The sequence below is a fragment of the Eretmochelys imbricata genome, chromosome 2 (assembly GCF_965152235.1).
Source record: "Eretmochelys imbricata isolate rEreImb1 chromosome 2, rEreImb1.hap1, whole genome shotgun sequence".
Classification (NCBI taxonomy): Eukaryota; Metazoa; Chordata; order Testudines; family Cheloniidae; genus Eretmochelys; species Eretmochelys imbricata.
This window is the reverse complement of record NC_135573.1, coordinates 265279705-265304270: the sequence shown is the minus strand read 5'-3', so window position 1 is coordinate 265304270 and position 24566 is coordinate 265279705. Positions and strand designations below refer to the sequence as shown.

The window sequence follows — 24566 nt, the reverse complement described above, 5'->3', positions numbered from 1 at the left end:
GAGGTGTTGATCATGAAAGAGGACCCCACAGCTCCCTTCCCACCTTCCTGTGCACAAACCCACAGGGACAAAATCCCAAAGCCGGGTCATTAAAGGTACAGATTCCATCAGACTGAAAACCCTCAAGCTCTTTGGCCTGACAACAAACTTGATTCTGCTGCCCTTATGCTCCAGCCTTAAAAATCTATCAATTTGGAGTCAAGAATGACATGAAGCCTCCTGAGAGGCCAATACGGCTGCATCAGGCACTCTTTAGTGACCAGAACATTATCAAGTGGAAACAGGGACAAATTGCTACGGATGAGTAGAAAAGAACAAGCCAAGAATGTAGGGAAAAAACCAGGAATGCTAAGATATATAATAAGTTACACGTAGCAAGGGACATACCAGGCACTAAGAAGAGGTTCTATAAATACATTAGGAGCAAGGGTAAGACAAAGGAAAGTGTAGGTCTGCTACGTAAGAGGGAAGGAGAGCTAATAACAGATGACATCAAGAAGGCTGAGGAGGTTGATGCCTATTTTACTTCAGTCTTCACTAAAAGAGTTGATTGTGACCAGGTGCTTCACAAGAAGGGGGAAGGAACACAAGCCAGAATAGGGAAAAACAGATAAAATATTTAAATAAGTTAGATGTATTCAAGTTGGCAAGGCTGTACGCCATTCACCCTAGAATACTTAAGGAAGTAGCTGAAGCAATCTTTGAACCCGTAGTGATTATCTTCTGGAACTCATGGAGGATGGGTGTGGTCCCAGAGGACTACAGAAGGGAAAACATTTCTCTTTAAACTTAAACACTTTTAACATTAAACTTTCTCTTTAAGAAAGGGAAGAAAGAGGACCTGAGGAATTACAGATAGTCAGCCTAACTTCGATACCTGGAAAGTTACTCAAAGAGACCATTAAACAATCCATGTGTAAGAGCCTAGAATAGAACAGAATGATGAGTAGTAGATGAAGGGTGAAGCAATAGATGTCCTATCTCTTGATTTTAGTAAAGCTTTTGACACAGTCCCACACAAGCAAATGAGAGAAAAGTGGTGAAGATGAAATACTAAGAGGTGGGTTCTACAACGGTTGAAAAAACATTCTCAAACAGTAGTTATGAATGTTCACGGTCAAACTGGGAGGGTGTATTTAATGGGGCCTCCAGTGGTCTGTCCTGCGGCCGTTACTATTCAATATTTTCATTAATGAGGTGGATAACTGAGTGAAGAGTACGCTTATGAAATTTGCAGAGGACATCAAGCTGAGCGGGGTTACGAGCACTTTGCAGGACAGGATTAACATTCAAAATCACCTTGATCAATTGGAGAACTTTTTTGAGATCAACAAAATAATACTCAATAAAGACAAGTCCAAGTGCAACACCAAGGAAGAATAAATCAACTGCACAAATACGTAATGGGGAATGACTGACTAGCTGGCAATACTGCAGAAATGAATCTGAGGGCTACGGTAGATCAGAAACTGAGTATGAGCCAATGACGGGATGCTATTTTGAAAAAGCTTAACATCATTCTGGGGTGTCTTAAGAGATATGTCATATGTAAGACCCAGGAGATCATTGTTCCATTCTACTGGGCACGGGTGAGACCCCAGCTGGAGTGCCGTGTCTAGTTGTGGGGGCCACACTTTAAAAAATACATAACAAATTGGAGAGAGACCAGAGGAGAGCAACCAAAATGATAAAAGGTTTAGAAAACCTGACCTATGAGGAAAGGGGGGAAAACGCGATTAGGGTTATTTCTTTTATTTCTTATTGGCTTGTGGACTCCTCTGTGCTAACCCCAGATGCTTTTGTATGCTTGTAACCTTTAAGCTGAACTCCAAGAAAGTTATTTTGGGTGCTTAATTTTTGGAATTGCTCTTTTAAAATCTAGCAAAAGCCTAAGTTCCAGATGTATGTCTTTCTTTTTGATTTTAATAAAATTTACCTTTTTAAAGAACAGGATTGGATTTTTGGTGTCCCAAGAGGTTTATGCATATGCTGTTTAATTAGCTGGTGGCAACAGCTAATTTCCTTTGTTTTCTTTCTCAGCTCTTCCCTGGAGGGGTATGTGTGAAAGGGCTTCAGGGTACCCCAGAGGAAGGAATTCCCAAGTGCGCCTTCCTGGGTTTCAAAAAAGGGGTTTTCCATTTGGGTGGTGGCAGTGTTTCCCAAGCCAACGTCAGAGAAAAGCTGTAACCTTGGGAATCATACAATCATAGAATAACAGGGCTGGAAGGGACCTCAGGAGGTATCTAGACCCTCCCCCTGCTCAAAGCAGGACCAATCCCCAACTAAATCATTCCAACCTGGGCTTTGTCAAGCCTGACCTTAAAAACTTCAAAGGAAGGAGATTCCACTTTTACCTGGGAGTTTAATACAAGCCTGGAGTGGTAAGTATTTATTTTTAAAAATCCTTGCGGGCCCCCACCTTCTGCACTTGAAGTGCCAGAGTGGGGAATCAGCCTTGACAGAACCACATTAAATATGTAACTGAAGCGTTACTGCCGACCTTCATAGTTTTCATACAGTCATAGTTGTTAAGGCTGCCAGGGACAATTGTGGTCATCTAGTCCGACCTGCTGCAGAAAATAGGACAGGCCAAAGAACCTCAGCCAATCATTTCTGCCTCAAGCCTGTAGCTTCCATTTGAGCGAGAGCATCTCTTTTAGAAAGAGATCCAGTCCTGACTGAAAGCCTGCAAGTGATGCAGAATCCAGAACATCCCGAGGTAAATTGTTCCTGTGGTCAATTACCGTCACTATTAAAAAATGCACCATATTTCTACTCTGAACAGTACAAGTGCTCCCACTTTTAAGCCCCAAATCCGCAGTTATTCTAAAGGACAGAACCCTGTGCCCCCATGGACCCCAATGAAGACGCAATGGGGTGCCACACGGGTGCCAGGGTCTGTCTGTCTGCACAATACTGGGGAATTGGGGTTTTACTTAGCACAGCAAAGAAATGGACTAGAAACCCTATTCCAGTGGGCAAACTGCTGGGGGTGTTACCCAACTAACTTCTATTTCCTGCATTCACAAAGAAATACAATAGCATTTGGGAAGCAAACCTGCAACTGACATAACGTTACAGTGCTGTGTCGTTGGGAGCGGGTGACCCATTCTGAATAGCCTCTGTCCTCAGCTCTTTCAGGTCAAAGTACTTTGCTCTAATAACAGAATGTATATTACATTTTACTCAGACATTGTCTAATTAACCCTGTGACGGGTTCGATCACAGAAACCCACTTGGGAAGTGCCAAGACTACTTCTGCCCCTGCTTTCCCTGCCAGCCTGGGACCCCAGCACCCTGTCTTGCTGAGCCAGACATGCCAGCCTGCTCCAACACAGACCCAGGGTCTGAACCACGTGCCCCAAAGCTGCAGGCTTAAACTGAAAGCAGCTTAAGAAGTGTTCCTGTCTTTAATACTCAGTTGCCCAACTCCCAATGGGATCCAAACCCCAAATAAATCTGTTTTACCCTGTATAAAGCTTACACAGGATAAACTCCTAAATTGTTCGCCCTCTATAACACTGATAGAGAGAGATGCACAGCTGTTTGCCCCCCCCCCCCCCAGCCCCGGGTATTAATACATACTCTGGGTTAATTAATAAGTAAAAAGTGATTTTATTAAATACAGAAAGTAGGATTTAAGTGGTTTGAAGTACTAATTGGCAGAACAAAGTGAATTACCAAACAAAATTAAATAGAACATGCAAGTCTATGTCTAATACAGTAAGGAAACTGAACACAGACAAAAACCTCACCCTGAGAGAAATTCCAGTAAGCTTCCTTTTACAGACTAGTCTCCTTCTAGTCGGGGTCCAGCAATCACTCACAGCTCTTGTAGTTTCTGTCCTTTGTTCCAGTTTCTTTCAGGAGTCCTTGGGGGTGGAGAGGCTGTCTCTTGAGCAAGCTGAAGACAAAATGGAGGGGTCTCCCACGGCTTTAAATAGACTTTTTCTTGTGGGTGGAGACCCCCTCCTCTCTCCAATGCAAAGTCCAGCTCCAAGATGGAGTTTTGGAGTCGCATATCCATGCATGACTCATTTTGGAGTCACATATCCATGCATAACTCAGTTTTTACAGGCAGAAGCCATTGCTTATCTGCTACCTTGAACGTCTTCATGTAGACTTCTTATGTGGATTGGAGCCTTCCAAGATCCATTGTCTCTTAAGTGCTTCTTGATTGGGCACTTAATTTGCCCATTCCTTTCTCAAGAAGCTGACCAAATGCTTTACAAAGGCTACTTAAAAATCAAGCCAGTAAGCAGCCAATATCCATAACTTCGAATACAAAAATGACACATGCATACAAATAGGATTAATAGATTCAGTAGATCATAACCTTTACAGAGATGTGTTACATGGCACATGTAGCATGAAACATTTCTAGTTATGTCATATATACATTCATAAGCATATTTCCATAAAGCCTTATGGGGGGCACCGTCACAAACCCTCCCAACACTTCAGAGACCCAGGTCTAGAGAAATATTATAATCTCCATTTCAGGGAGTTCCAGGCACAGATATGCCATTTATCTTTGTCTCCTCTAACGAAAGGATAACCCGAGAAAAGAAAGGCACTTTAGTTCTCTGTAAGGTAAATCACAGACTGTCCAACACAAGAGGACACAACACACATGTGTGAGTCACAACAGGTGTGTAGTGTTCTGAGATATCTGTATTGTGTGTGTGACGGACACAGGGTATTTGAAAACTCGAAAGAGCTGTTTCTAGGGAAAAATTCATGGCAAAATTACTTATTATCAGTGATTTGCATCACAGCAGCCCCCATTCAGTGTCGGTATCAGAGTCAAATTGCGCCAAGCACCGTATCCAGGAATGAAGCCTGGAGTTGGCTGGTAGCCACCAATGATGAGGGCAATCTTTAAGGCCAGCCTGCACTGGGATGGCCCCATGGTCCCCTTTAAACCAACCTGTCTTAAAAGCATTTCATGCAAACTAGGGGTCTCTCATTAGCTTCAGGAGGACACACAAAGCTCTATGAAAACAAGTGGGGATTCCTGAAATCTGAGGCTTCGATCTCTGTGCTCCGGATCCCGCAAACTCTGGAAACAGAGTTCAAGGCCTGCAGGAGCAGCTCCTTCGCTCTTCCACGGAAGAGAGCTAGGGAGTTCTGGAGGAACCTGCTGCATGGTATGGTTGTGGGGACCGTACAAGCAGTGAGGATTGTGTTGGAATCAGTACTGGCTGGCCCTGGAGGGAGGGGCTGGATTCCAGGATCTGGGGAGTGGGGACACAGGAATGAGGTGCTGGCTGGCTATGAAGGAGGCAGCTTCCCTCCAGATCTGGGGGACTGGGCATACAGGGAAGATATGCCAGTGAGGTCTGGAGAAAGAGCTGCTTGAGGGACCTGGACAGCCAGGAGGGATAAATGCTGGTCAGTTTCCCAAGGGCAGGTTGTGCTATGGAGATGGAGGAGCCTGTGCTCCGTGGTCGGAGGATTTCACTGCAGTGCAGACACGCTGGTAACACAGGGCAAACCAAGAAGAACCCCGCACATTTCAGTTAAGCAGGAGTGTTGGGATAAGCAGGGTGCAGTGATCAGGTTTGTGCCAGAGAGCTGCAAGGAGGAAGCAGGGAGACATCTGACAGATACAAAAGCAACATCTTGTTACAGATGCACCCTCAAGAAGGAGACTGCAAATGTTTGCAGGCCCCTGGGCTGAGCAGTGCTAAACCTTGGGGTTCCAACAGCGCTGCAGTGGGACTCTCAGAGCAACCACTATTCAATAGAGTGCCCGGAGATAAAGACTAGGAGCTGAATTCTTCACCGCCATGCACCTCAGTCTTCTTATTCATAGGACACTAGCACCTACAGACACCAACCAAGGTCTATTATGCTAAGCGCTGTACGCACATGTAAGCAGCCAGGATGAGCTCCACCCTGACATCTGGTGATGAGGTGTAGCAAGTTGTGGAAAAGAACTTCAGGGGCTGATCTCATTTGCATAGGCACACCCACCCCGCCTAGAATGAGGCCATAGCTGCCCAAATGGTCACTTTGGCTGCTGTGGGATCCCCAGTGTCTCTGTTATTGGGGCAGGAAGAATAAATTGTTATTACCCTGATTATGGGAATCAAGGACAGTGGAACTGTACTTGGCCTTTTGTTATGATGGAGAGACTCGCCATCAACTAAGTAGCACTCGCTAGGCAAGGGACATGGGTTCCAAAACTCTGTGAATTGAGACAGGCTGGCGATAGGTATTAATGTGTGAGTGCATGGGTTCCCTGGTGAGGGTCTTACATGCTAATTGCACTTTCTTCTCTTGCTACTGTGGAATATCAGAGCTAATTTTGATTCTATTAGGAGTCTAGTTACAGGCTACTGAGCTGAATTTGCTTTGGGCTGATGGTGTACCAGCACTGAGGCTCCCCTACTACAAGCTAAAATCACAAAAGAGCTAAACTTACTAAGAGCTGAAATCACTGAGTGTTGTGTTAAGTATTGGGGAGCCTGAAGATATATGGTGGAGCAATTTGCAGGACGGCTGGTGGAGCAGAGCAGTTTGTGGGACGGCTGGCAGAGCGGAGCCCCTTTGAGAGGTGGGACCATCAGCTTTAGACCATGTAAGATGCCCCTTGACGCCCCCCGCCCCATCTCCACCCAGGTTGGGAGGTAAAACTCTGTAGATAAACTTTTGAACTCTGGGGCTGCCCTGACCAGGGACGGAGACTTTTGGGTCATTGGACTTTTGGGACTTTGGGTGATTTGGGGTTGCTGGGCTCAAGAACCAAAGGGAAAGGACATGCCCCAATTTGCTTGGGGTGGGTTTTTTTGCTCATGGGTTGTGTTATGAATCCTGTTGGTGGTGTTTCCCCAACATAATGCCACATTGTTTCTCTCTGTTATTAAAAGGCTTTTTGCTACACTCAGACTATGTGCTTGCGAGAGGGGAAGTATTGCCTCTTGGAGGCACCCAGCGGGGGTGGTATATATTTGTCCCAGGTCACTGGGTGGGGGCTCGAGCTGGTTTTGCATTGTGTTATTGGAATGGAACCCCTAGATACTGAACCCAGCCCTTGTTGCTGCCAACTCTGTCAGGCAGAAGGGTTACATACACATAGGACAGGAGAGTGTTCAATCTAAACAGTGTGTTTATGAGTGTTCAATCTAAACAGGCAATATGGAGGAAGAGTGGGAGAAAGTAAGGATCGCTATTCACAGATGGGGAACTGAGCCTCAGACGGATAAAGTGACTTGCTGGAAGTCACTCATGGAGTTGACAGAGTTTGCAAAATAATGACCAAGTCATCAAAATCCAAACTATGACCAAGTACAACTCTGCATCAAGCTGTACCCCGGGGGGCACATGCAAGAGGCACTGCCTAGGCTGAGAGGGAAATTTTAGGTGGACAAAATATGATTTTGTGATTATGGAGAAGTAAATGGTACGAGCGCACTGCTACCCAACCCCACGTGACGCAGCACCAGCTTTAATTCACACACTGCACAGGGAGAGATGGAATTGTCAGTTACAAACCCCGACCGTCCTGCCTGGATTACCAAACCGTAGCTAAACGGTCAGCCAGAAAGTGCAGGAAATGACCTGAAGAAAGAATCCTGAGACTTCCTGGTCTTATCCTGCAGCAGAATCCTGATGAAGGGGACTTCACAGCTAGGAATACCGTCCACACTATTTACTGTATTTCATGTAGGAGGGAAAGTATTGGGAAAACCCCACTCAGAGGACACAGAGAACGTGCTCGAATCACACAGAAGAGATCTGATAGTTTGATTGTGTTTGACAGAACTGCAGGACCAGTGGATGAAGAGGAAGTGGCCGATAGGATATAACTGGTTTTTAGTAACACATTTGAGACAGTGCCTCATGAAATCAGACTCTCAAAATTAATTCAACTTTTCTTGGGTAGGGACACAGCCACGTGCACTGGAAATTGGCCAACTGTGAATATAGGATAAGGAAAAAAGAATAGCAGCCTACAAAGGATTTAACCCCGTGAGAGGGGGAAACATTTGGAAAGGGGACTAGGGGTATGACTAGGAGCAATGGGATAACATTAAGAAAGGATGGGTTAGGCTGACTCATAGGAAGACTTCATGATAGAAAAATCTCTCAGGCTTTGCAACAGGGTCCTCCTATTGGATACGGGGGAGCCCCATTGCTAGGGATACAAAAGAGCAGGTTGGCCTCTCAGGAGCAGTCCGATGTGTGGTTATCCATTGTTAATGCACTGTACAGTCCCCTTGGATTTAGTGGTGGCACCATCAAAACCAATGACCTGGGCCTAAGGGAATGCTTGTTGTGTGATTTCTGGACAGAGCTGTTGGGTAAAGCTCTGGTTGTCTGGACTTTAGGGGACAGGTCTTCTATTCATGTAAATCAGCGTAGATCCATGAAAGCCAATGGAGCTATGGCAACTATACCAGACGAGGATCTGGCCCAACAGAATTAAGACACATAGCTCAGGCTTTCCCAATACAGGAGGCCCTGGACACCCCCTAACCACTACCATGGGTTGTTTTGCAATTGGTGCACACGATTTCAGCAATTTATTTGAAAAAATCCTCCTTTTCCTCTTACCGACCTCCCCTCTGTGCCTGCTCCAGCAGGGTGGCCAATGGAAAAGCCCTGCAGATGGATGGGGAAAAGCCACCGGTAAAAGGAGGACCAAAGCAGGCAGCCAATAAGGCACTAGCCCATACAGAGGAGGCAGCGTATAAAATAGCTGTCCCCGGGAGGGACAGGGTTGTCCACCCAGCTCTCACTGAATCCCCCAGGGCACAGGATGGAGACCTGCCTGAAAGTCCTGCTGATTCTCGGGGTGGTCACAGCAGCCCCCACGCCATCATCATCCCCTCTGCCAACCCACGAGGATGCGGTTTTAGCTGCAGTTCAGATCTACAACCAAGATCCAGATATAACACTGGCCTACCGGCTCCTGGAAGCTGAGCCGCAGCCAGACTGGGTGAGTGACCTGGGGAATCGCTTTGTGGCCTGTGTATATTCGATGCCGCTTGAGCTCATAGAGCAGGTCAATGGGAAATCGCTGGCCTCTGATGCTAGACTCCTGTACCTACAGTCTGGTATTTGCACCCTTACTGTTATTATCCAGGGCTGATTTCTGGTGGTGCTGGCTATGGGCTAGGTACCATCCAGGCACTCATGAAAGACAGTTTCTGCTCACAATCCAAGTAGGCAGTGGTTAGGGGAAGGGGAACGACAGGGAATTTATAGACCAGCCAACTCGAGTCACTGAAAGCAGCATGGCCAAAATTGGTTATAAAGAGGGTGTGAAATATGTGCAGGGACGGGTAGCAGCCAGACAGCTATTTCCCTGTATTACCACACAGCAGCTTCCTGATGCCACTGCAGAGGAAGGGCCTGAGAGCAGCAGTTCATTCAGATACAGCAGGCAGAGCCTGTTTTCCATTTGAATTATACTCTGAGCAATTCGGGGCAGGGACCGTCTTACTCTGTGTTTGTACAGCGCCTGGCACAAAGGCGGTGGCCAGCCATAAGTGTTCAAAGAGAATGAGTCAGCCCTGAAAAAATCATGCAATGGGCTCACTAAATTCTTCAGTGTTCTTAAAGTAATACACTTGTTTTGTTTTGTTCTGTTTGTCTGGGTTCTGAGCCTTTACAAATAAATACTGATTATTGGTGATTAAAGGCATGGAGTTCGGAAGGTTTAAAAAGGTTTAAGAGGAAAAATTATTTGAATTAAATGCCTCCCTGGGTCTCCTTATGCAGAGAATTCAAATTTAGTAATATGTAGAAGACAGATTTAATGTAAAGACATTTGATAATCCCTTATTGTCATTATTTATTAAGTGGCAACAAAGCACTGGGCACTATTCTTCCTGGAGGGACCAAATTGATGTATTATTTATATCCCAGCAGCATCTACAGGTTCCAGCCAAGACCATGGCCCCATTGTGCTAGGTGCTGTACAAATACATACTGTCAGCCCTGGTGGATTAGGCTCATGCAAAAGGGCCGTGCACACCCGGGCGGTGGTGGGAGGGGATAAAGGGAACAGATGGAGTCCTGCCACTCTGGGGCTGACAGCCAGAGGCCCCGCCCCCCCGGGACAGTCACGGCCTGAATGCCGCTGCCCCGTGTCAGTCACTGCCAGAATCCTGCCACCCAGGCTCTCCCTCCCATCCCTCCAATCCCTCACCAGGAGACAGCCCAGGCTTGGGTTCTTTTCCCATCCCGCAATCACTCACCTGGAGGCAATGGCAGGGCTCCCGTTGTCAGCACTGGGCAGTGGGGACCTGGCTGTCAGCCCTGGGGTTACAGCAGCAGTGCAGAAGTAAGAGTGGCAACGGGACACTAAGTGTGCTGTGAAAAGTGATATTTCACATTGCCACCCCACCCTTATTCTGCACTGCTGCTGGTGGGGCACTGCCTACAGAGCTGGACGCCCACCCCGCAGCCGCTGCTCTCTGATCCCCTGGGAAGCAGTCTATGTATTTGAGTGGCAGGAGAGCGGGGAGGGATAAATGACTATAGATACAAAGAAGGGGGGTGTGATCAAATAAGTCTGAGAACCACTGGACTAAAACATGTCAATACTTATATTCTGTTTAGACTGGAATCTTTTCGCAGGGTCTCATCTGTGTTTGTGTTTGAACAGCTCCTAGCACAATGCGGATCTGATGCCAGTCTAGGCCTCTGGGCGATACTGTAATAGAATAGAAAATAATTACAAGGCCAAAGTGGAGCCTGGTGCCTTGTTGCTCACCGTGAATGTTTATTTTGTTCTTTCATTGAATTTCTTCTTAGGACGTGTCTTCAAAAACTATCCAACCGCTGACATTCACTGTTCAAGAGACAGTGTGTCCAGTAAAAGAGAAACGCGACATCAGCCAGTGTGAATTCAAAGAAGATGGGGTAAGGATCACTTGCTGCATGGAGACACCTCCCTCTGCACCTTAAGTTGACCAATAGCATCTGTCAGGTCCCAAAGCCTCACAGAAAATGTGTGTTTCCAGCAGAGACATAAAGGAAGGAATGGGGCCATGGGACAGTGCCTTTTCCACAGTAGCCTCCTTACCAATCCTTACATCAATGTCACAAACAACATCCATCCATTCATCCATCCCCTAATTATAGGACTGGATGGTTTTTAATCTCCAGTTTGCTGTTGTCAGCTGGGGCACCGTTCTACCAGGGAACCCTCACTGAAGTCAAACAGAGAAGGGGATGCAGTTCGTGTAAAATATTATTGGTGGTACACTGATGTTCCTAATGAGATCAGGGCTGCATGGTGCCACGTGCTGCATAAACTCAGACAGTCCCTGTTCCGCCCCAAAGAGTTCACAATCTAAATAGACCAGACAGAGACAGGCTGGCCGAGAGGGAGTGCTCTTATGCCCGTCTCACTGGTGGGTGATGTGACTCACTCAGGGTGACACACCAGGACAGTGGCAGAGTGGGGAATTCCACCCAGGTCTCCTGAATGGCAGCCCAGTGCTTTAACTGCACGTCCACTCTTCCAGTTCTATAGGTATGCTCTGCCCTAACAGAAATCCTGCTTCACTTGGCTCAACTGAGTACAGATTTTGGCTCATTCTCTCCTTGTCTATGTCTACATTTACCCATATGCTGTTCTCTGTGGGCCCCTCTCACTCTTCTGGAGTACACAAGGAATCGCAAAGTGACTGCTCGCAAAGTAAGGAACTATTGAACATGAGCAAAGGCTACTTAGATTGAAAGCTCCTCAGGGCAGGGATCATCTTTCTGGTCTGTGTTTGTACAGTTCCTCTCGCAATGGGGTCCTGATCCAGGGTGATGTCCAAACTAGGCCGAAGACTGAGCCTCCCAACATCCTCCTTAACTTGTCACGAAACCACCCTGGGAAGCAGGTCTCCACATGCAAGAGGCCTGAGCGTTAGCGCTCCCTGACAATAAGATGCTGAGATCTCTTTTCTCTCCCTTACAGCTGGTCAAAGACTGCTCTGGATTCTTCTCCACTGAACAGGACCCCGCTTCCGTCATTATCAAATGCGAGGAGGCGTCTGAGGAGGTGAGTGGCCTGGAGGACCTGCTCTCTGCTCACAGCTGGGCTGAGGCAGGGTTAAGGGTTTCCCTCGCTGAGATCCTGGCCAGGTATTTCACACTGCACAAGCTTCCCCAGAACAAAAGTGTCCAGCTCCACCTGCTGGCAGTGAGCTGGCAAAGGCCTCCTGCCCCACAGGCCTGGAGATGGAACCCTACAGCCGCCAGCAGAACCGCAGGGAGCAAATTCTGATCTCACTGGGATACATAAGAAACCTAAAGCTCCAGACGGTGCCTGGGAGCGGGGCAAGGGCAGGGGGCTCTGGGGAGGATCCTCACCACCTGCCTTTGTCTGGCAGTGACATTTACATACGTTGTATGATGCAGACACTGAATGGCCCCTGGTCCCACACACCAGACAAAAGGCCCCAGGCATGGCCCTTTCTTCTTGCTCTACAGCAGGGACCTACCCAAAGTGGGCGTAAGGGTTACAGACAGTAAAGGGTGAGGGGATAAGGGCTGAGTCTATAATCCTGTGCCTTCAATGGCACGGCCCTAGCACACTGTCCCCGCAGCAGGCAAGCTCCTGCCCCTCCCTCAGAGCCACAGAGCGATGTCACCCCCTGTCCAGAGTCCAACGGGAACACTCCTGAAGGCTACTCCTCTCCCCCACTAGCCACCTAGGCCCACAGTGACACTGGTCGGATGCTCTCTGTTGTTCTAGAGTGGCCATGTGCTCCAGGGGAGAGGGCACTGGCTAGGGACTCAGGAGACCTGGGCTCTACTTCCTGCTCTGCTACTGACCAGCTGTGTGACCTCAGGCATGTCACACTCTCACCCCTCACCCTTTACCCCTCTGTCTATCTGGACTGTAATCCCCTTGGGGCAGAGACTGTCGCCCACTGTGCGTGTGTTACAGCAACTACCGCAGCCCTCCTCAAAGTTGGGGCCTCTAGTCATTGCTAATAACAAATGAAACACAAGAGAGAACAAAGTAACATTCCCTGAGCTGCAGGAGCCAGTTTCAATCTGTGTGGAGATGCTAACCCTGACTTCTTTTCTCTCTAGCCTAATATCGTCACACGGGGCCGCTGGAGTAGATTCAGGAGAAAAGTTGGCAGGTTTCTTCGTAGACATAAAGGGAAAATCATTCGTGCCGGTATAGGTATCGCCCTTGGCTAAGAAGATCCAGAAAGAGAGGAGATATAAGCGAGCTGATGCTGCCAGACCCAGATGTGGCTCCATTTCTCCTCCACTGGAAGCACCATCGGAAAACAGGCTCATAACAATCTCAACAGCTTCAGAGTGTCTGCTTCTATCCGCCGCTTAGCAGCTGTTGCAGGGCTGCTCACCAGGGCTCCTGTGCGTAATAAATTGCCATTCTGCAAACCTAACTGTTGTCCTCTACTTCCATATTGTGGGAGGAGATTAGGGATATGAACCAGAGAGAGTCACCTGACTTTGCTACTGGCCAATGAAAACCCCCCAACGAGGAGTCACACGCCATCCTCATTAAAGAGACCCAGCCCCTGCCCTATTGCAACAGAGATCCAGACACTAAGGTCCAACTTGTTAAAAGTGACTAGCACCTATGGGTGCCCAACACGGGATGGCCTCAAAGGGGCCTGGTTTTCAGAAAGTGCTGAGCAGCTGCCCTCCAAAAATGTGGCCCCTTCAAAGTCTCTCTAAGGTTTGAGACACCCAAAATCAATTGCCACTTTGGAAAATTTAGCACTCAGGCCATGTAATGCTTTAACCTCCCAAATTTACTGCAGGTTCCATCTAGAAAGTGGGTAACGCCCTTTGCCCTTTTGGTTCTATGAGACAGGTAGCCCATAACACCCAAAGAAATCACTCCCTGACGGTTTAGTACACTCCAAGAAGGAGGGCCTGACAATGTCCTGTGTTAAAGGGTTGATGGTGCTCAGGTCCCTTTGCAGCCCCTCTGCCATGGGGTGAATTTTCCCCAAAAGAACAAGATGGGGCTGCCCCAAGGTTTCTCCCAACCAGGCACACCCATAGAGTTCAGGCTCCTTGCACAGCTTTCAGCGAGGTGTTGATCATGAAAGAGGACCCCACAGCTCCCTTCCCACCTTCCTGTGCACAAACCCACAGGGACAAAATCCCCAAACCGGGTCATTAAAGGTACAAATTCCATCAGACTGAAAACCCACAAGCTCTTTGGCCTGACAACAAACTTGATTCTGCCACCCTTATGCTCTAGCCTTAAAAATCTATCAATTTGGAGTCATGAATGACATGAAGTCTCCTGAGAGGCCAATACGGCTGCATCAGGCACTCTTTGGCGACCTGAACATTATAAAGTGGAAACATGGACAGATTGCTACAGATGAATAGAAAAGAACAAGCCAAGAATGTAGGGAAAAACCCAGGAATACTAAGATATAAAATAAGTTACACCTAGCAAGGGATATACAAGGCAATTAGAAGAGATTTTATAAATACATTAGGAGCAAGGGTAAGATGAAGGAAAGTGCAGGTCTGCTATGTAAGATTTAAGGAGAGTTAACAACAGATGACATCAAGAAGGCTGAGGAGTTTGATGCCTATTTTACTTCAGTCTTCACTAAAAGAGTTGATTGTGATCAGGTGCTTAACAAGAAGGGGGAAGGAACACAAGCTAGAATAGGAAAAAACAGATAAAGTATTTAAATAAGTTAGATGTATTCAAGTTGGCAAGGTTGGACGCCATTCACCCTAGGATACTTAAGGAACTAGCTGAAGTAAACTTTGAACCAGTAGCGATTATCTTCCAGAATTCATGGAGGATGGGTGGGGTCCCAGAGGACTACAGAAGGGAAAACATGGTACATCTCTTTAAAAACGGGAAGAAAGAGGACCTGAGGAATTACAGACAGTCAGCCTAACTTCGATACCTGGAAAGTTACTCAAACAGACCATTAAACAATCCATGTGTAAGAGCCTAGAGTAGAACAGCATGATGAGTAATAGACAAAATGGATTTGTCAAGAATAAATCATGCCAAATCAACTTAATTTCTTTCTTTGTCAGGTTACTGGCCCAGTGGATAGGGTGAAGCAGTAGATGTGCTATATCTTGATTTTAGTAAACTTTTGACACAGTCCCACATGATATTTGCATAAGTAAATGAGAGAAATGTGGTGAAGATGAAATACTAAGAGGTGGCTGCAACAATGGTTGAAAAAACGTACTCAAAAAGTATTTATGAATGTTCACAGTCAAACTGGGTGGGTGTATTTAATGGGGTCTCCAGTGGTATGTCCTGGGTCTGTTACTATTCAATATTTTCATTAATGAGGTGGATAATGGAGTGGAGAGTATGTTTATGAAATCTGCAGAGGACACCAAACTGAGAAGGGTTATGAGCCCTTTCAGGACAGGATTAACATTCAAAATCACCTTGATCAATTGGAGAACTTTTCCGAGACCAACAAAATAATACTCAGTAAAGACAAGTGCAAAGTGCAACACCAAGGAAGGAAAAATCAAATGCACAAATACATAATGGGGAATGACTGAATAGGTGGCAATACTGCAGAAATGAATCTGAGGGCTATGGTAGATCACAAACTGAATATGAGCCAAATTGCAGGATGCTATTTTGAAAAAGGTTAATCTCATTCTGGGGTGTGTTAACAGGAGTGTCATATGTAAGACCCAGGAGGGAATTGTTCCATTCTACTGGGCACTGGTGAGACCCCAGCTGGAGTGCTGTGTCTAGTTGTGGGGGGCCACACTTTAAAAAATACATAACAAATTGGAGAGAGACCAGAGGAGAGCAACCAAAATGATACAAGGTTTAGAAAATCTGATCTATGAGGAAAGGGGGGAAAAACGGGGCATATTTAGTCTTGAGAAAAGAAGACTGAGTGGGACCCAATAACAGTCTTCAAATATGTGATGGACTGTTATAAAGAGGGTGGGGATCAATGGTTCTCCATGGAGACTGAAGGTAGGACACGAAGCAATGGGCTTAATTCGCAGCTAGGGAGAGTTAGGTTAGATATTAGGAAATACTTTCCTAATACTGTGGGACTCTTCAATGACTCCGAGCTTCAACATCCTTTTTACCTCGGCCTTGATCTCCTCCCCCTTTTTGCTGCTGGGACCCAATAGGGCCTTAAAGTTACCTTTGCCCCAGGGTCTGTGATAATGTGGTGATATGCTTCGGTGGTCCGACGTGGCTTGGTTGAAAACAAGTCCTGGTACCAGTTGATCATCTCAGTTACCTCCTTCTTCTGGTTTGGTGTCAGATCAGTGGATATCCTGATCTGCTCCTGCATGTTATTTGCCTGGATTGGTGTCTCTTGGGCCACTACACATGCCTCTCGTTGGTGCCAAGGCTTTAAGAGGTTCATGTGATAAATTTGTTCTTGTTTCCGACATCCTGGCTGCCGCACCTTGTAGGTCACTTCCCCCATGGGTTCAACCACCTCATAGGGCTCCTGCCATGGGGCCAAAAGCTTGCTTTCTGCCTTGGGTACCAACACCATCACCCGATCCCCTCGTTGGAACGGGCGGACTTTTGCCTGGCAATTGTAATGGGTTCGCTGGGCCTCCTGCGCCTTTTCCAAATGATCCCATACAATAGGGGTGACCTGGGCTATCCATTCTCGCATCTGCAACACATGGTCAATTATATTTCTCTCCTCATTGGGTTCCTCTTCCCAGATTTCTTTTGTGATATCTAGTATGCCATGGGGGTGGTGTCCGTATAATAGTTCAAAGGGGGAAAACCCAGTTGAGGCCTGAGGTACCTCCTGGATTGCAAACATAAAGTAGGGTAGTAGCGTGTCCCAATCCTTCCCGTTTCGACTTACCACTTTCCTTATCATTGCCTTGAGGGTTTGGTTAAACCTTTCTACCAGCCCATCGGTCTGCGGATGATAGACTGAAGTTCTCAGGGTATGTATATGGAGCAGCATACAGAGGTCCTTCATTAGCTTCGACATAAATGGGGTACCTTGGTCTGTTAATATCTCCTTTGGTAGCCCCACTTGGGCAAAGATCCCCACCAACTCTTTAGCTGTCGTTTTAGAGGCCGTGTTCCACAGGGGGACGGCTTCTGGGTAGTGAGTAGCATAATCCAGAATGACAAGTATATATTGGTGGCCCTGGACTGTCTTCTCCAGGGGTCCCACTAGGTCCATGGCTATTCGCTCGAAGGGGACCTCTATGATGGGAAGGGATACTAACGGTGCCCTCAAGTGGGGACGGGGACTGTGCAGCTGACACTCCGGGCTGGACGCACAGTACCTCCGCACTTCTTCATGTACTCCGGGCCAGAAGAATCATCGCAGGACCCGTGCCAGGGTCTTCTCTACCCCCAAATGCCCCCCAAAAAGATGGCTAGACTTAATACAGCATTCTGGTGTTTTTGAGGTACTAGGATCTGCTGTACCTTCTGCCCCTGTACTGGTGTAACCCGGTATAAGAGATTCTTCTTCATTATGAGGTAGGGTCCTGGTCCCTGGGTTTTCCCTTCCACGGGGACCCCATCTATTTCAGTCACCTCCTTCCTAATGTTGTCGTACCTTGGGTCTTCAGCCTGGTCCCGTCCAAAATTTCCTCTCCCAGGGCTAATCTGCCCGAGATCTAAGGGGCCAGTCTCTGTTGCCTCTACTGCTTCAGAGGCATTAGGGTGTGGGTCAGACTTGAGTGCTTCTCCCTCCTGGGTGGCCTCCTTTTCAGCTGCTCGGGTCCGCCTACCTACGAGAGCGACCCTCTGGCTTTGGGTCAGTATTCGGGTTCCCAAGGCCTTTGCTGCCCTCCTTTCACTTTTCGACTTCCTACCATGTCTGGGAGTGGAGAACAAATCTGGGGATATTTCAGAGAAGATTGGGGGTTGACAGTCTACTGTGGATGCCTCACTGACTTCAGGGTTTCCCCCTTTCTCCAATTCCCCTACTGGGAGTAAGTCTCCAAACCCTGGGAAGTCCCTCCCTATGAGCACCGGTATGGGAGTTTAGGGACTACACCTGATGCTACCTCAATAGTGTTCCCCTGAATCTTGATTTTTACTGGGATGGTGGGGTAATAACCAACTGTCCCATGGACGCATGTTATCCCCGTACGCTTAGCCCACAGCAGCTGACTACGCTTCACGAGCTTCCCCGAGACAAGTGTGATAGCACTCCCTGAATCAACCAGTGCCATGGTCTCTACCCCATTTAGCTTCACTGGTCTGGTGTACATATCTGGGGTTAGTGAGGCCCCCACAAGGTGGATTCGGGAGCATGGGTCTGCCCAGTTCCCCAGATTACACTGCATAGGCTCCTGGGCATTGGGACACTGTGCAGCTATGTGTCCCCACTTCCCGCAGGCGTAACATCTGTATGGAGCCCTAGGTGTTCCCCGGTCTCTTGGTTTGGGCAGTCTAACATCACGATCCTCTTCCCCCTCAGTGCTCCGACTCTTTGTGGCTTCTAGTGAGCCTTCAGCCCCTCTCTTTTTCCACCTGGGCTCTCCTGGCGGCCCAGTCACCCGAGCTCTAGGGCTTGGTGCTGTTAGTTTAACCCAGGGTGCTTCTTAACTGGTCGGGTCAGCTCCCTTGCCGTCCTTCGCCTTTCTGCCAGCGCGACAACCTCGTCGTAGGTGGAGGGTTCGTTCTGGCTTACCCAGGCGCGAAGGTCTGGCGGTAGTCCTCTCATGTACCGGTCGATGACCTGAACCTCTAGAATCTCCTCTGGACTCTGGGACTCAGTTCGTAATCACTTTCGTGAGAGATGGATGAGATCAAGCAATTGGGACAGCGGGGTTTTGTTTTCCTGGTAACGTCACTCGTGATACCGCTGGGCTCCGCAATGCGGTCGTTACCCCAGATCTGGCCAGGATCTCTGCTTTCAGCTGGCGGTAGTCTTCAGGCAGATCATAGTAGGCCTTCTGGGCCTCCCCACACAGGAATGGGGTGAGGATGCCAGACCACTGATCTCGAGGCCAGGCCTCCGGTAGGGCTGTCCTCTCAAAGGCCAGGAGATATGCCTCTATGTCATCCTCCCCCATCATTTTCTGCAGGCAATTGCTGGCCTGTATGATCTGCGTCCCATCATGGCCGTGGTTCATCTCTGTAAGGGCCTTTAAATGATTTACCAGTTCCCGCAACATAGCCCGGTCTTGAGCAGCCTGGTCCATCAGCAGGCGATTAGTCTCTTGCTGCAGCCACACTGCCTCCTGTTGGGCGGCTGCCCTGACACGGGTAGCCTCCTGCTGGGCAGCCATGGCTTGTATCAGTGCCCTCCTTTCACTTTTTGACTTTCTACCCTGTCTGGGAGTGGAGAACAAATCACACAACCAGTGATCAGGTGTTCTGGAACCTTCCCTGTTACCTTATCCAGGGGCAAGGGACCTACTTAACCTGGGGCTGATATATCTGCCTTCTATCACTCTCCTGTAGCCAGCTGGCCCGACCCTGTAACACCACAAAAGATAGATTTTAAGTGATTGTAAGTCAAAGCACAACAAGTCGGATTTGGTCAAATGAAATAAAAGCAAAATGCATTCTAAGCTGATCTTAACACTTTCAGTGCCCTTACAAACATAGATGCTTCTCACCACATGCTGGCTGTTGCCCTTCAGCCAGGCACTCCCCTTTGAGCAACGCTTTAGTCACTTGGTGGTGATGTCTGTAGATGGAGGTGGAAGAGAGAGGAAGAGCATGGCAAATGGCTCTCCCTTTTATCATGTTCTTTCTTCCCTCTTGGCTTTGCCCCTCCACTTCAGGTTTGCATGATCTCCTTGTAGACCCAAACTGTCCAAAGGAGGGGGGTGACTCACTCAAGAGTCCAACAGATCCTTTGTTGCTGTGAGGCTGGGCTGGGTTTGTCCCATACATGCCCTGATGAGGTGTGAACTGTTCCTGGTGAGTTTTGCCTGGGCTTGTTTTAAGCCACGAGGACACATTTTCAGCCTCATAACTATATACATGAAATTACAACCTATAACGTTACTATAACAACAATGCTCAGTGCATCATGAGCCTTCCAAAGACACCCAACATGACAAACTTTGCATTGGATACCACACAATCATATCATAAGGATGAACATGGGGGTGCAGGGTGTTCCCTTGAGATACAGTGTCACAGGGTTGTTAAGCACTGGAATAAATTGCCTAGGGAGGTTGTGGAACCTCCATCATCGGAGACTTTTAAGAGCAGGTTAGACAAACACCTGTCAGGGATGGTCTAGGTAATATTTAGTCCTGTCCTGAGTGCAGGGGACTGGACTAGATGACCTCTCAAGGTCCCTTCCAGTCTTACAATTCCGTGATTAATGCCACTTAACTTTGCCTTTAAACAAACCAGAGCCTGATAAGTAGGGCCCTACCAAATTCACAGTCCATTTTGGTCAATTTCATGGTCATAGGATTTTAAAAATCATACATTTCATGTTTCAGAGTAACAGCCGTGTTAGTCTGTAATCGCAAAAAGAAAAGGAGTACTTGTGGCACCTTAGAGGCTAACCAATTTATTTGAGCATAAAGCTTTCATGAGCTACAGCTCACTTCATCGGATGCATACTGTGGAAAGTTTAGAAGATCTTATTATATACACACAAAGCATGAAAAAAATACCTCCTCCCACCCCACTCTCCAGCTGGTAATAGCTTATCTAAAGTGATCACTCTCCTTACAATGTGTATGATAATCAAGTTGGGCCATTTCCAGCACAAATCCAGGTTTTCTCACCCCTCCCCACAAACTCACTCTCCTGATGGTAATAGCTTATCTAAAGTGACCACTCTCCTTACAATGTGTATGATAATCAAGGTGGAAATGGGCCACCTTGATTATTATACACATTGTAAGGAGAGTGATCACTTTAGATAAGCTATTACCAGTTGGAGAGTGGGACGGGAGGAGGTATTTTTTTCATGCTTTGTGTGTATATAATAAGATCTTCTAAACTTTCCACAGTATGCATCCGATGAAGTGAGCTGTAGCTCACGAAAGCTTATGCTCAAATAAATTGGTTAGTCTCTAAGGTGCCACAAGTCCTCCTTTTCTTTATACATTTCATGATTTCAGATATTTAAATCTGAAACTTCATGGTGTTATAACTGTAGGAGTCCTGACCCAAAAGGGACTAGTGTGGGGGGTCACAAGGTTATTGTAGGGGAACCGCAGTATTGCCACTCTTCTGCTCTGCGGCTGGCGGCGGTGCTGCCTTCAGAACGGGGTGGCTGGAGAGCTGCGGCTGCTGGCCAGGAGCCCAGCTCTGAAGATAGTGCCACCGACAGCCACAGCGCAGAAGTAAGGGTGGCCGGGTACAGTATCGCCACCCTACCCTTACTTCTGCGCTGCTGCCTGCAGAGCTGGGCCCTCGGCCAGCAGCCACCACGCTCCAGCCGCACAGTTCTGAAGGCAGCAGCGCAGAAGTACGGGTGGCATGCATGGGCGGCGGGTGTAATAGGCCATGGGAGGCTCTACCTCCCCCGGCGCTGCTGCAGCCACGGGACCCCTGATTGCGGGTTTGGTGGTGAAGTTTTTCCTTTATTATGCCCCATACTGCCTCCTCGGCTACCCCAGAACCTGCATGGGGCATATCAAAAGCATCTTCTAACAGACGTTTTTCACTGGGGCGGGGAGACCAGTCCGGGGATCTGTCAGGCGGCGGCAGCGGGGGGGCCTTGGGGCTGCGGCTGGCCCAGGACTCCTGCGGCCGAGAGGGGGCACGCTTCTCTGGGGCTGGGGGGGGGGCGGGGCCTTGTGGCTCCAGCCACAGGGGGGAGGAAGGGGTCTCAGGGCTCTGGCTGTGGGGAGGGCATGGGCAGAAGGGACGGAGCCAGGGGCTAGCCTCCCCAAAGGCAGCGAAGGAGGCAGCTGCCCTCCACATGCAGAGGACCAGTGAAGCTATACCAGCGAAGTCTGAAGAAAGAGGCTGCTTGAGGGACTTGGACTCAATGAAGGATAAATGCTGGTCAGTTTCCTAAGGCCAGCAAGGGCTGGAGCTGGAGGAGCCTGTGCTGCATGCTTGGAAATTCAGAATTTAGTGCAGACACCCTGTCAACACAAGGCAAACCTAGAGGACGACACCCCCAAATTTCAGTTAAGCTGGAGTTCTAGGATAAGCAGCGGTCAGTGATCAGGTTTGTGCTGGAGATCTGCAAGGAGAAAGCAGGGAGATATCTGACAGATTCACATGCAAGAAGGAGACTGCAAATGTTTGCAGGCCCCTTGGCTGAGCAGTGCCAAACCTTAGGGCTGCAACAAAGCTGCAATGGGACCCTCAGAGCAACCACTATTCAGTAGAGCGCCAGAAACTAAAGACTGGACCAGATTCTCCACCACCATGCATCTCATTCTTCTGATTATTTTACATGACACTAGCACCTACAGGTTCCAGCCAAGATCAGGGCCCTATTGCGCTAGGCGCTGTACATACAGATAGAAAGAGAACTTACCTTTATGGCCTTACAGACTAGACAGGCAATTCAGACGAAGAGTGAGAGAAAAGAAGGATCATTATGTATAGATGTGGAACAGAGAGGTAAAGTGACTTGCCTGAAGTCAGAGAAGGAGTCGACAGATTTTGCAAACCATTGGTCAAATTCAATTATCAGCATCCAAACTGTGATTCAAGTGCTACTCTGCATCTAACCTAAGCCCAGAGGGGCACATGCAAGAGACACTCCTGGGGCTGAGGGTGAAAGTTGGGCTAGAGAAAGGATGGTTTTGTGATTAAGGTGTCACAATAATACAAAGAAGTAATCATAACAAACAACAATAATAAGTGGATTAAAGAAAAGCATGACTCAAGGATCAGACAGGCTAACAGGGGAGTATTATAAGACACGTCCAAAACTTCTAGCATTTCAGCAACCCACTGATAGAGAAGCAAGTGGTGTGAACGCACTGCTGCCAAACTCTGCTTGGCACCAGTTTTAATTCACAAACCGCGCAGGGAGGGATGGAATTCTCAATTACAAACCCCGTCCGTCCTGCCTGGATTACAAAACTGTAGCTAAACAATCAGCCAGAATGTGCAAGAAATGAGCTGAAGAAAGAATCCTGAGACTTCCTGGTCTTATCCCGCAGCAGAATCCTGATGAAGGGGACTTCACAGCCAGGAATACCGTCCACACTGTTTACTGTATTTTATGTAAGAGGGAAAGTATTGTGAGAGTCCCACTCAGAGGACACAGAGAGAATGTGCTCTAATCACATAGAAGACGAGATCTGATCGTTTGTTTGCTGTGCTTGACAGAACTGCAGGACCAGTGGATGAAGAGGAAGTGGTCAGTGGGATATAAGTGGCTTTTGATAAAGCATTTGAAACTGTCTCAAGAAATCTGATTCTCAAAACTAATTCAAATTGGCTTGGGTAGGGACACAGCCACGTGCACTGAAAATTGGTCAATTGTAAATAAGGAAGAAAGGAGGTTGTGGGGTCTGTCTAATGGGACACGTTATGGTTTGATGCGAGGCTCAGACTTGTAAACAGCTTCATTAATGATCTGGAAGAGAAGAAAAGAGCCAGTGCAAATTTGGGGATGTCTACGGGAAGCCATGTTGTCAGAGAGTAGAGAGGTAACCGTCCCTCCCTCAGGGGCTCTACAGAAGCTTAGCACATGAGTAACTTTACTGACCCGTTGCATAAGGGTCAGCAGGATCAGGCCTTAGGGTTCTGCTTTTGGCTCTGGGCATCTTACCTCCAGAAAGGGACTGACCAACTGGGGAGGAATTCAGAGAACAGCAGCCAACCCGACCAGGGAGGTGGAGGGATCAACCCATGAGTAAAGACTAAAAGAGCTAAACACAGATTGCTGGCATAAGGGATGGCTGAGGGAGGACACGATGGCAGAGGGTTCACACAAAGTGAGGGGGATATGTTTGTAAAGGTGGGATATGGCAGCAATGGCATAAAATAAAGAAAGAGAAAAGTCAGCCCGGGAGACCGCCTGATAGTGAGATGTCTCAGACTATTGATGACAGGGATCACTTGGGACACAAAGGGCATGAAACCCTGGAAAATGGCCTGTCGGGAGCAATCCAGCGTGTGCTTATCCACTGTCACTGCACTGTACATTCTCTTGGATTTATGAGTGGTACCATCAGAAACAGTGTCCAGTGCCTGCCAATTGGCTCGAGAGGAATTTCGGACTGAGAGTGGATGGGTAAAGCTCTGACTATCTGGACTTCATAGGTGTATGTCTTCAGATGACATAAATCAGCATAGATCTGTGAAAGCCAATGGCAATTTATAGCAGCTGAGGACCTGGCCCAACAGAATTAAGACATGTACCCCAGCCTTCCCCAACAGAGGCCCCTGGCCACGCTCCTCCCCCACCCCCCATCGTGCATTATTTAGCAATTAGTGCACACAATTTCAGCAATTTAAATTTAAAATCCCTCCTTTTGCCCTGACCGATCTCCCCTCTGTGCCTGCCCTGGCAGGGTGGCCAATGGAAATATCTTGCAAATGGAGGGAGAAAAGCCACTGGTTAAGGCAGGACTGAAGCAGGCAGCCAATGAGGCACTAGCCCATACAGAGGAGGGACAGGGTTGCCCACCCAGCTTGCACTGAATCCCACAGGGCACAGGATGGAAACCTGCCTGAAAGTCCTGCTGATCATCGAGGT

General features: G+C 47.9%; 1 protein-coding gene across 1 annotated transcript; it reads left to right on the top strand.

Annotated features, from left to right (window-relative positions):
- The first annotated feature begins 8746 nt into the window (after positions 1-8746).
- LOC144260798 (cathelicidin-2-like) lies at positions 8747-13167 on the top strand. Its single transcript, XM_077809541.1, has 4 exons — positions 8747-8947; positions 10771-10878; positions 11930-12013; positions 13054-13167. Exons 1-4 carry the CDS (start codon positions 8768-8770, stop codon positions 13165-13167), a joined length of 486 nt encoding a protein of 161 aa, XP_077665667.1. The 5' UTR covers positions 8747-8767.
- The last annotated feature ends 11399 nt before the right edge of the window (positions 13168-24566 follow it).

What these genes read in the sequence shown, in the direction of transcription:
- LOC144260798 (XM_077809541.1), top strand. Translation starts at nt 8,768, where the DNA reads ATGGAGACCTGCCTGAAAGTCCTGCTGATTCTCGGGGTGGTCACAGCA. An exon ending in CTGAGCCGCAGCCAGACTGG is followed by an intron (nt 8,948 to 10,770) that starts GTGAGTGACCTG and finishes ATTTCTTCTTAG; the next exon opens with GACGTGTCTTCAAAAACTAT. An exon ending in GCGAGGAGGCGTCTGAGGAG is followed by an intron (nt 12,014 to 13,053) that starts GTGAGTGGCCTG and finishes TTTTCTCTCTAG; the next exon opens with CCTAATATCGTCACACGGGG.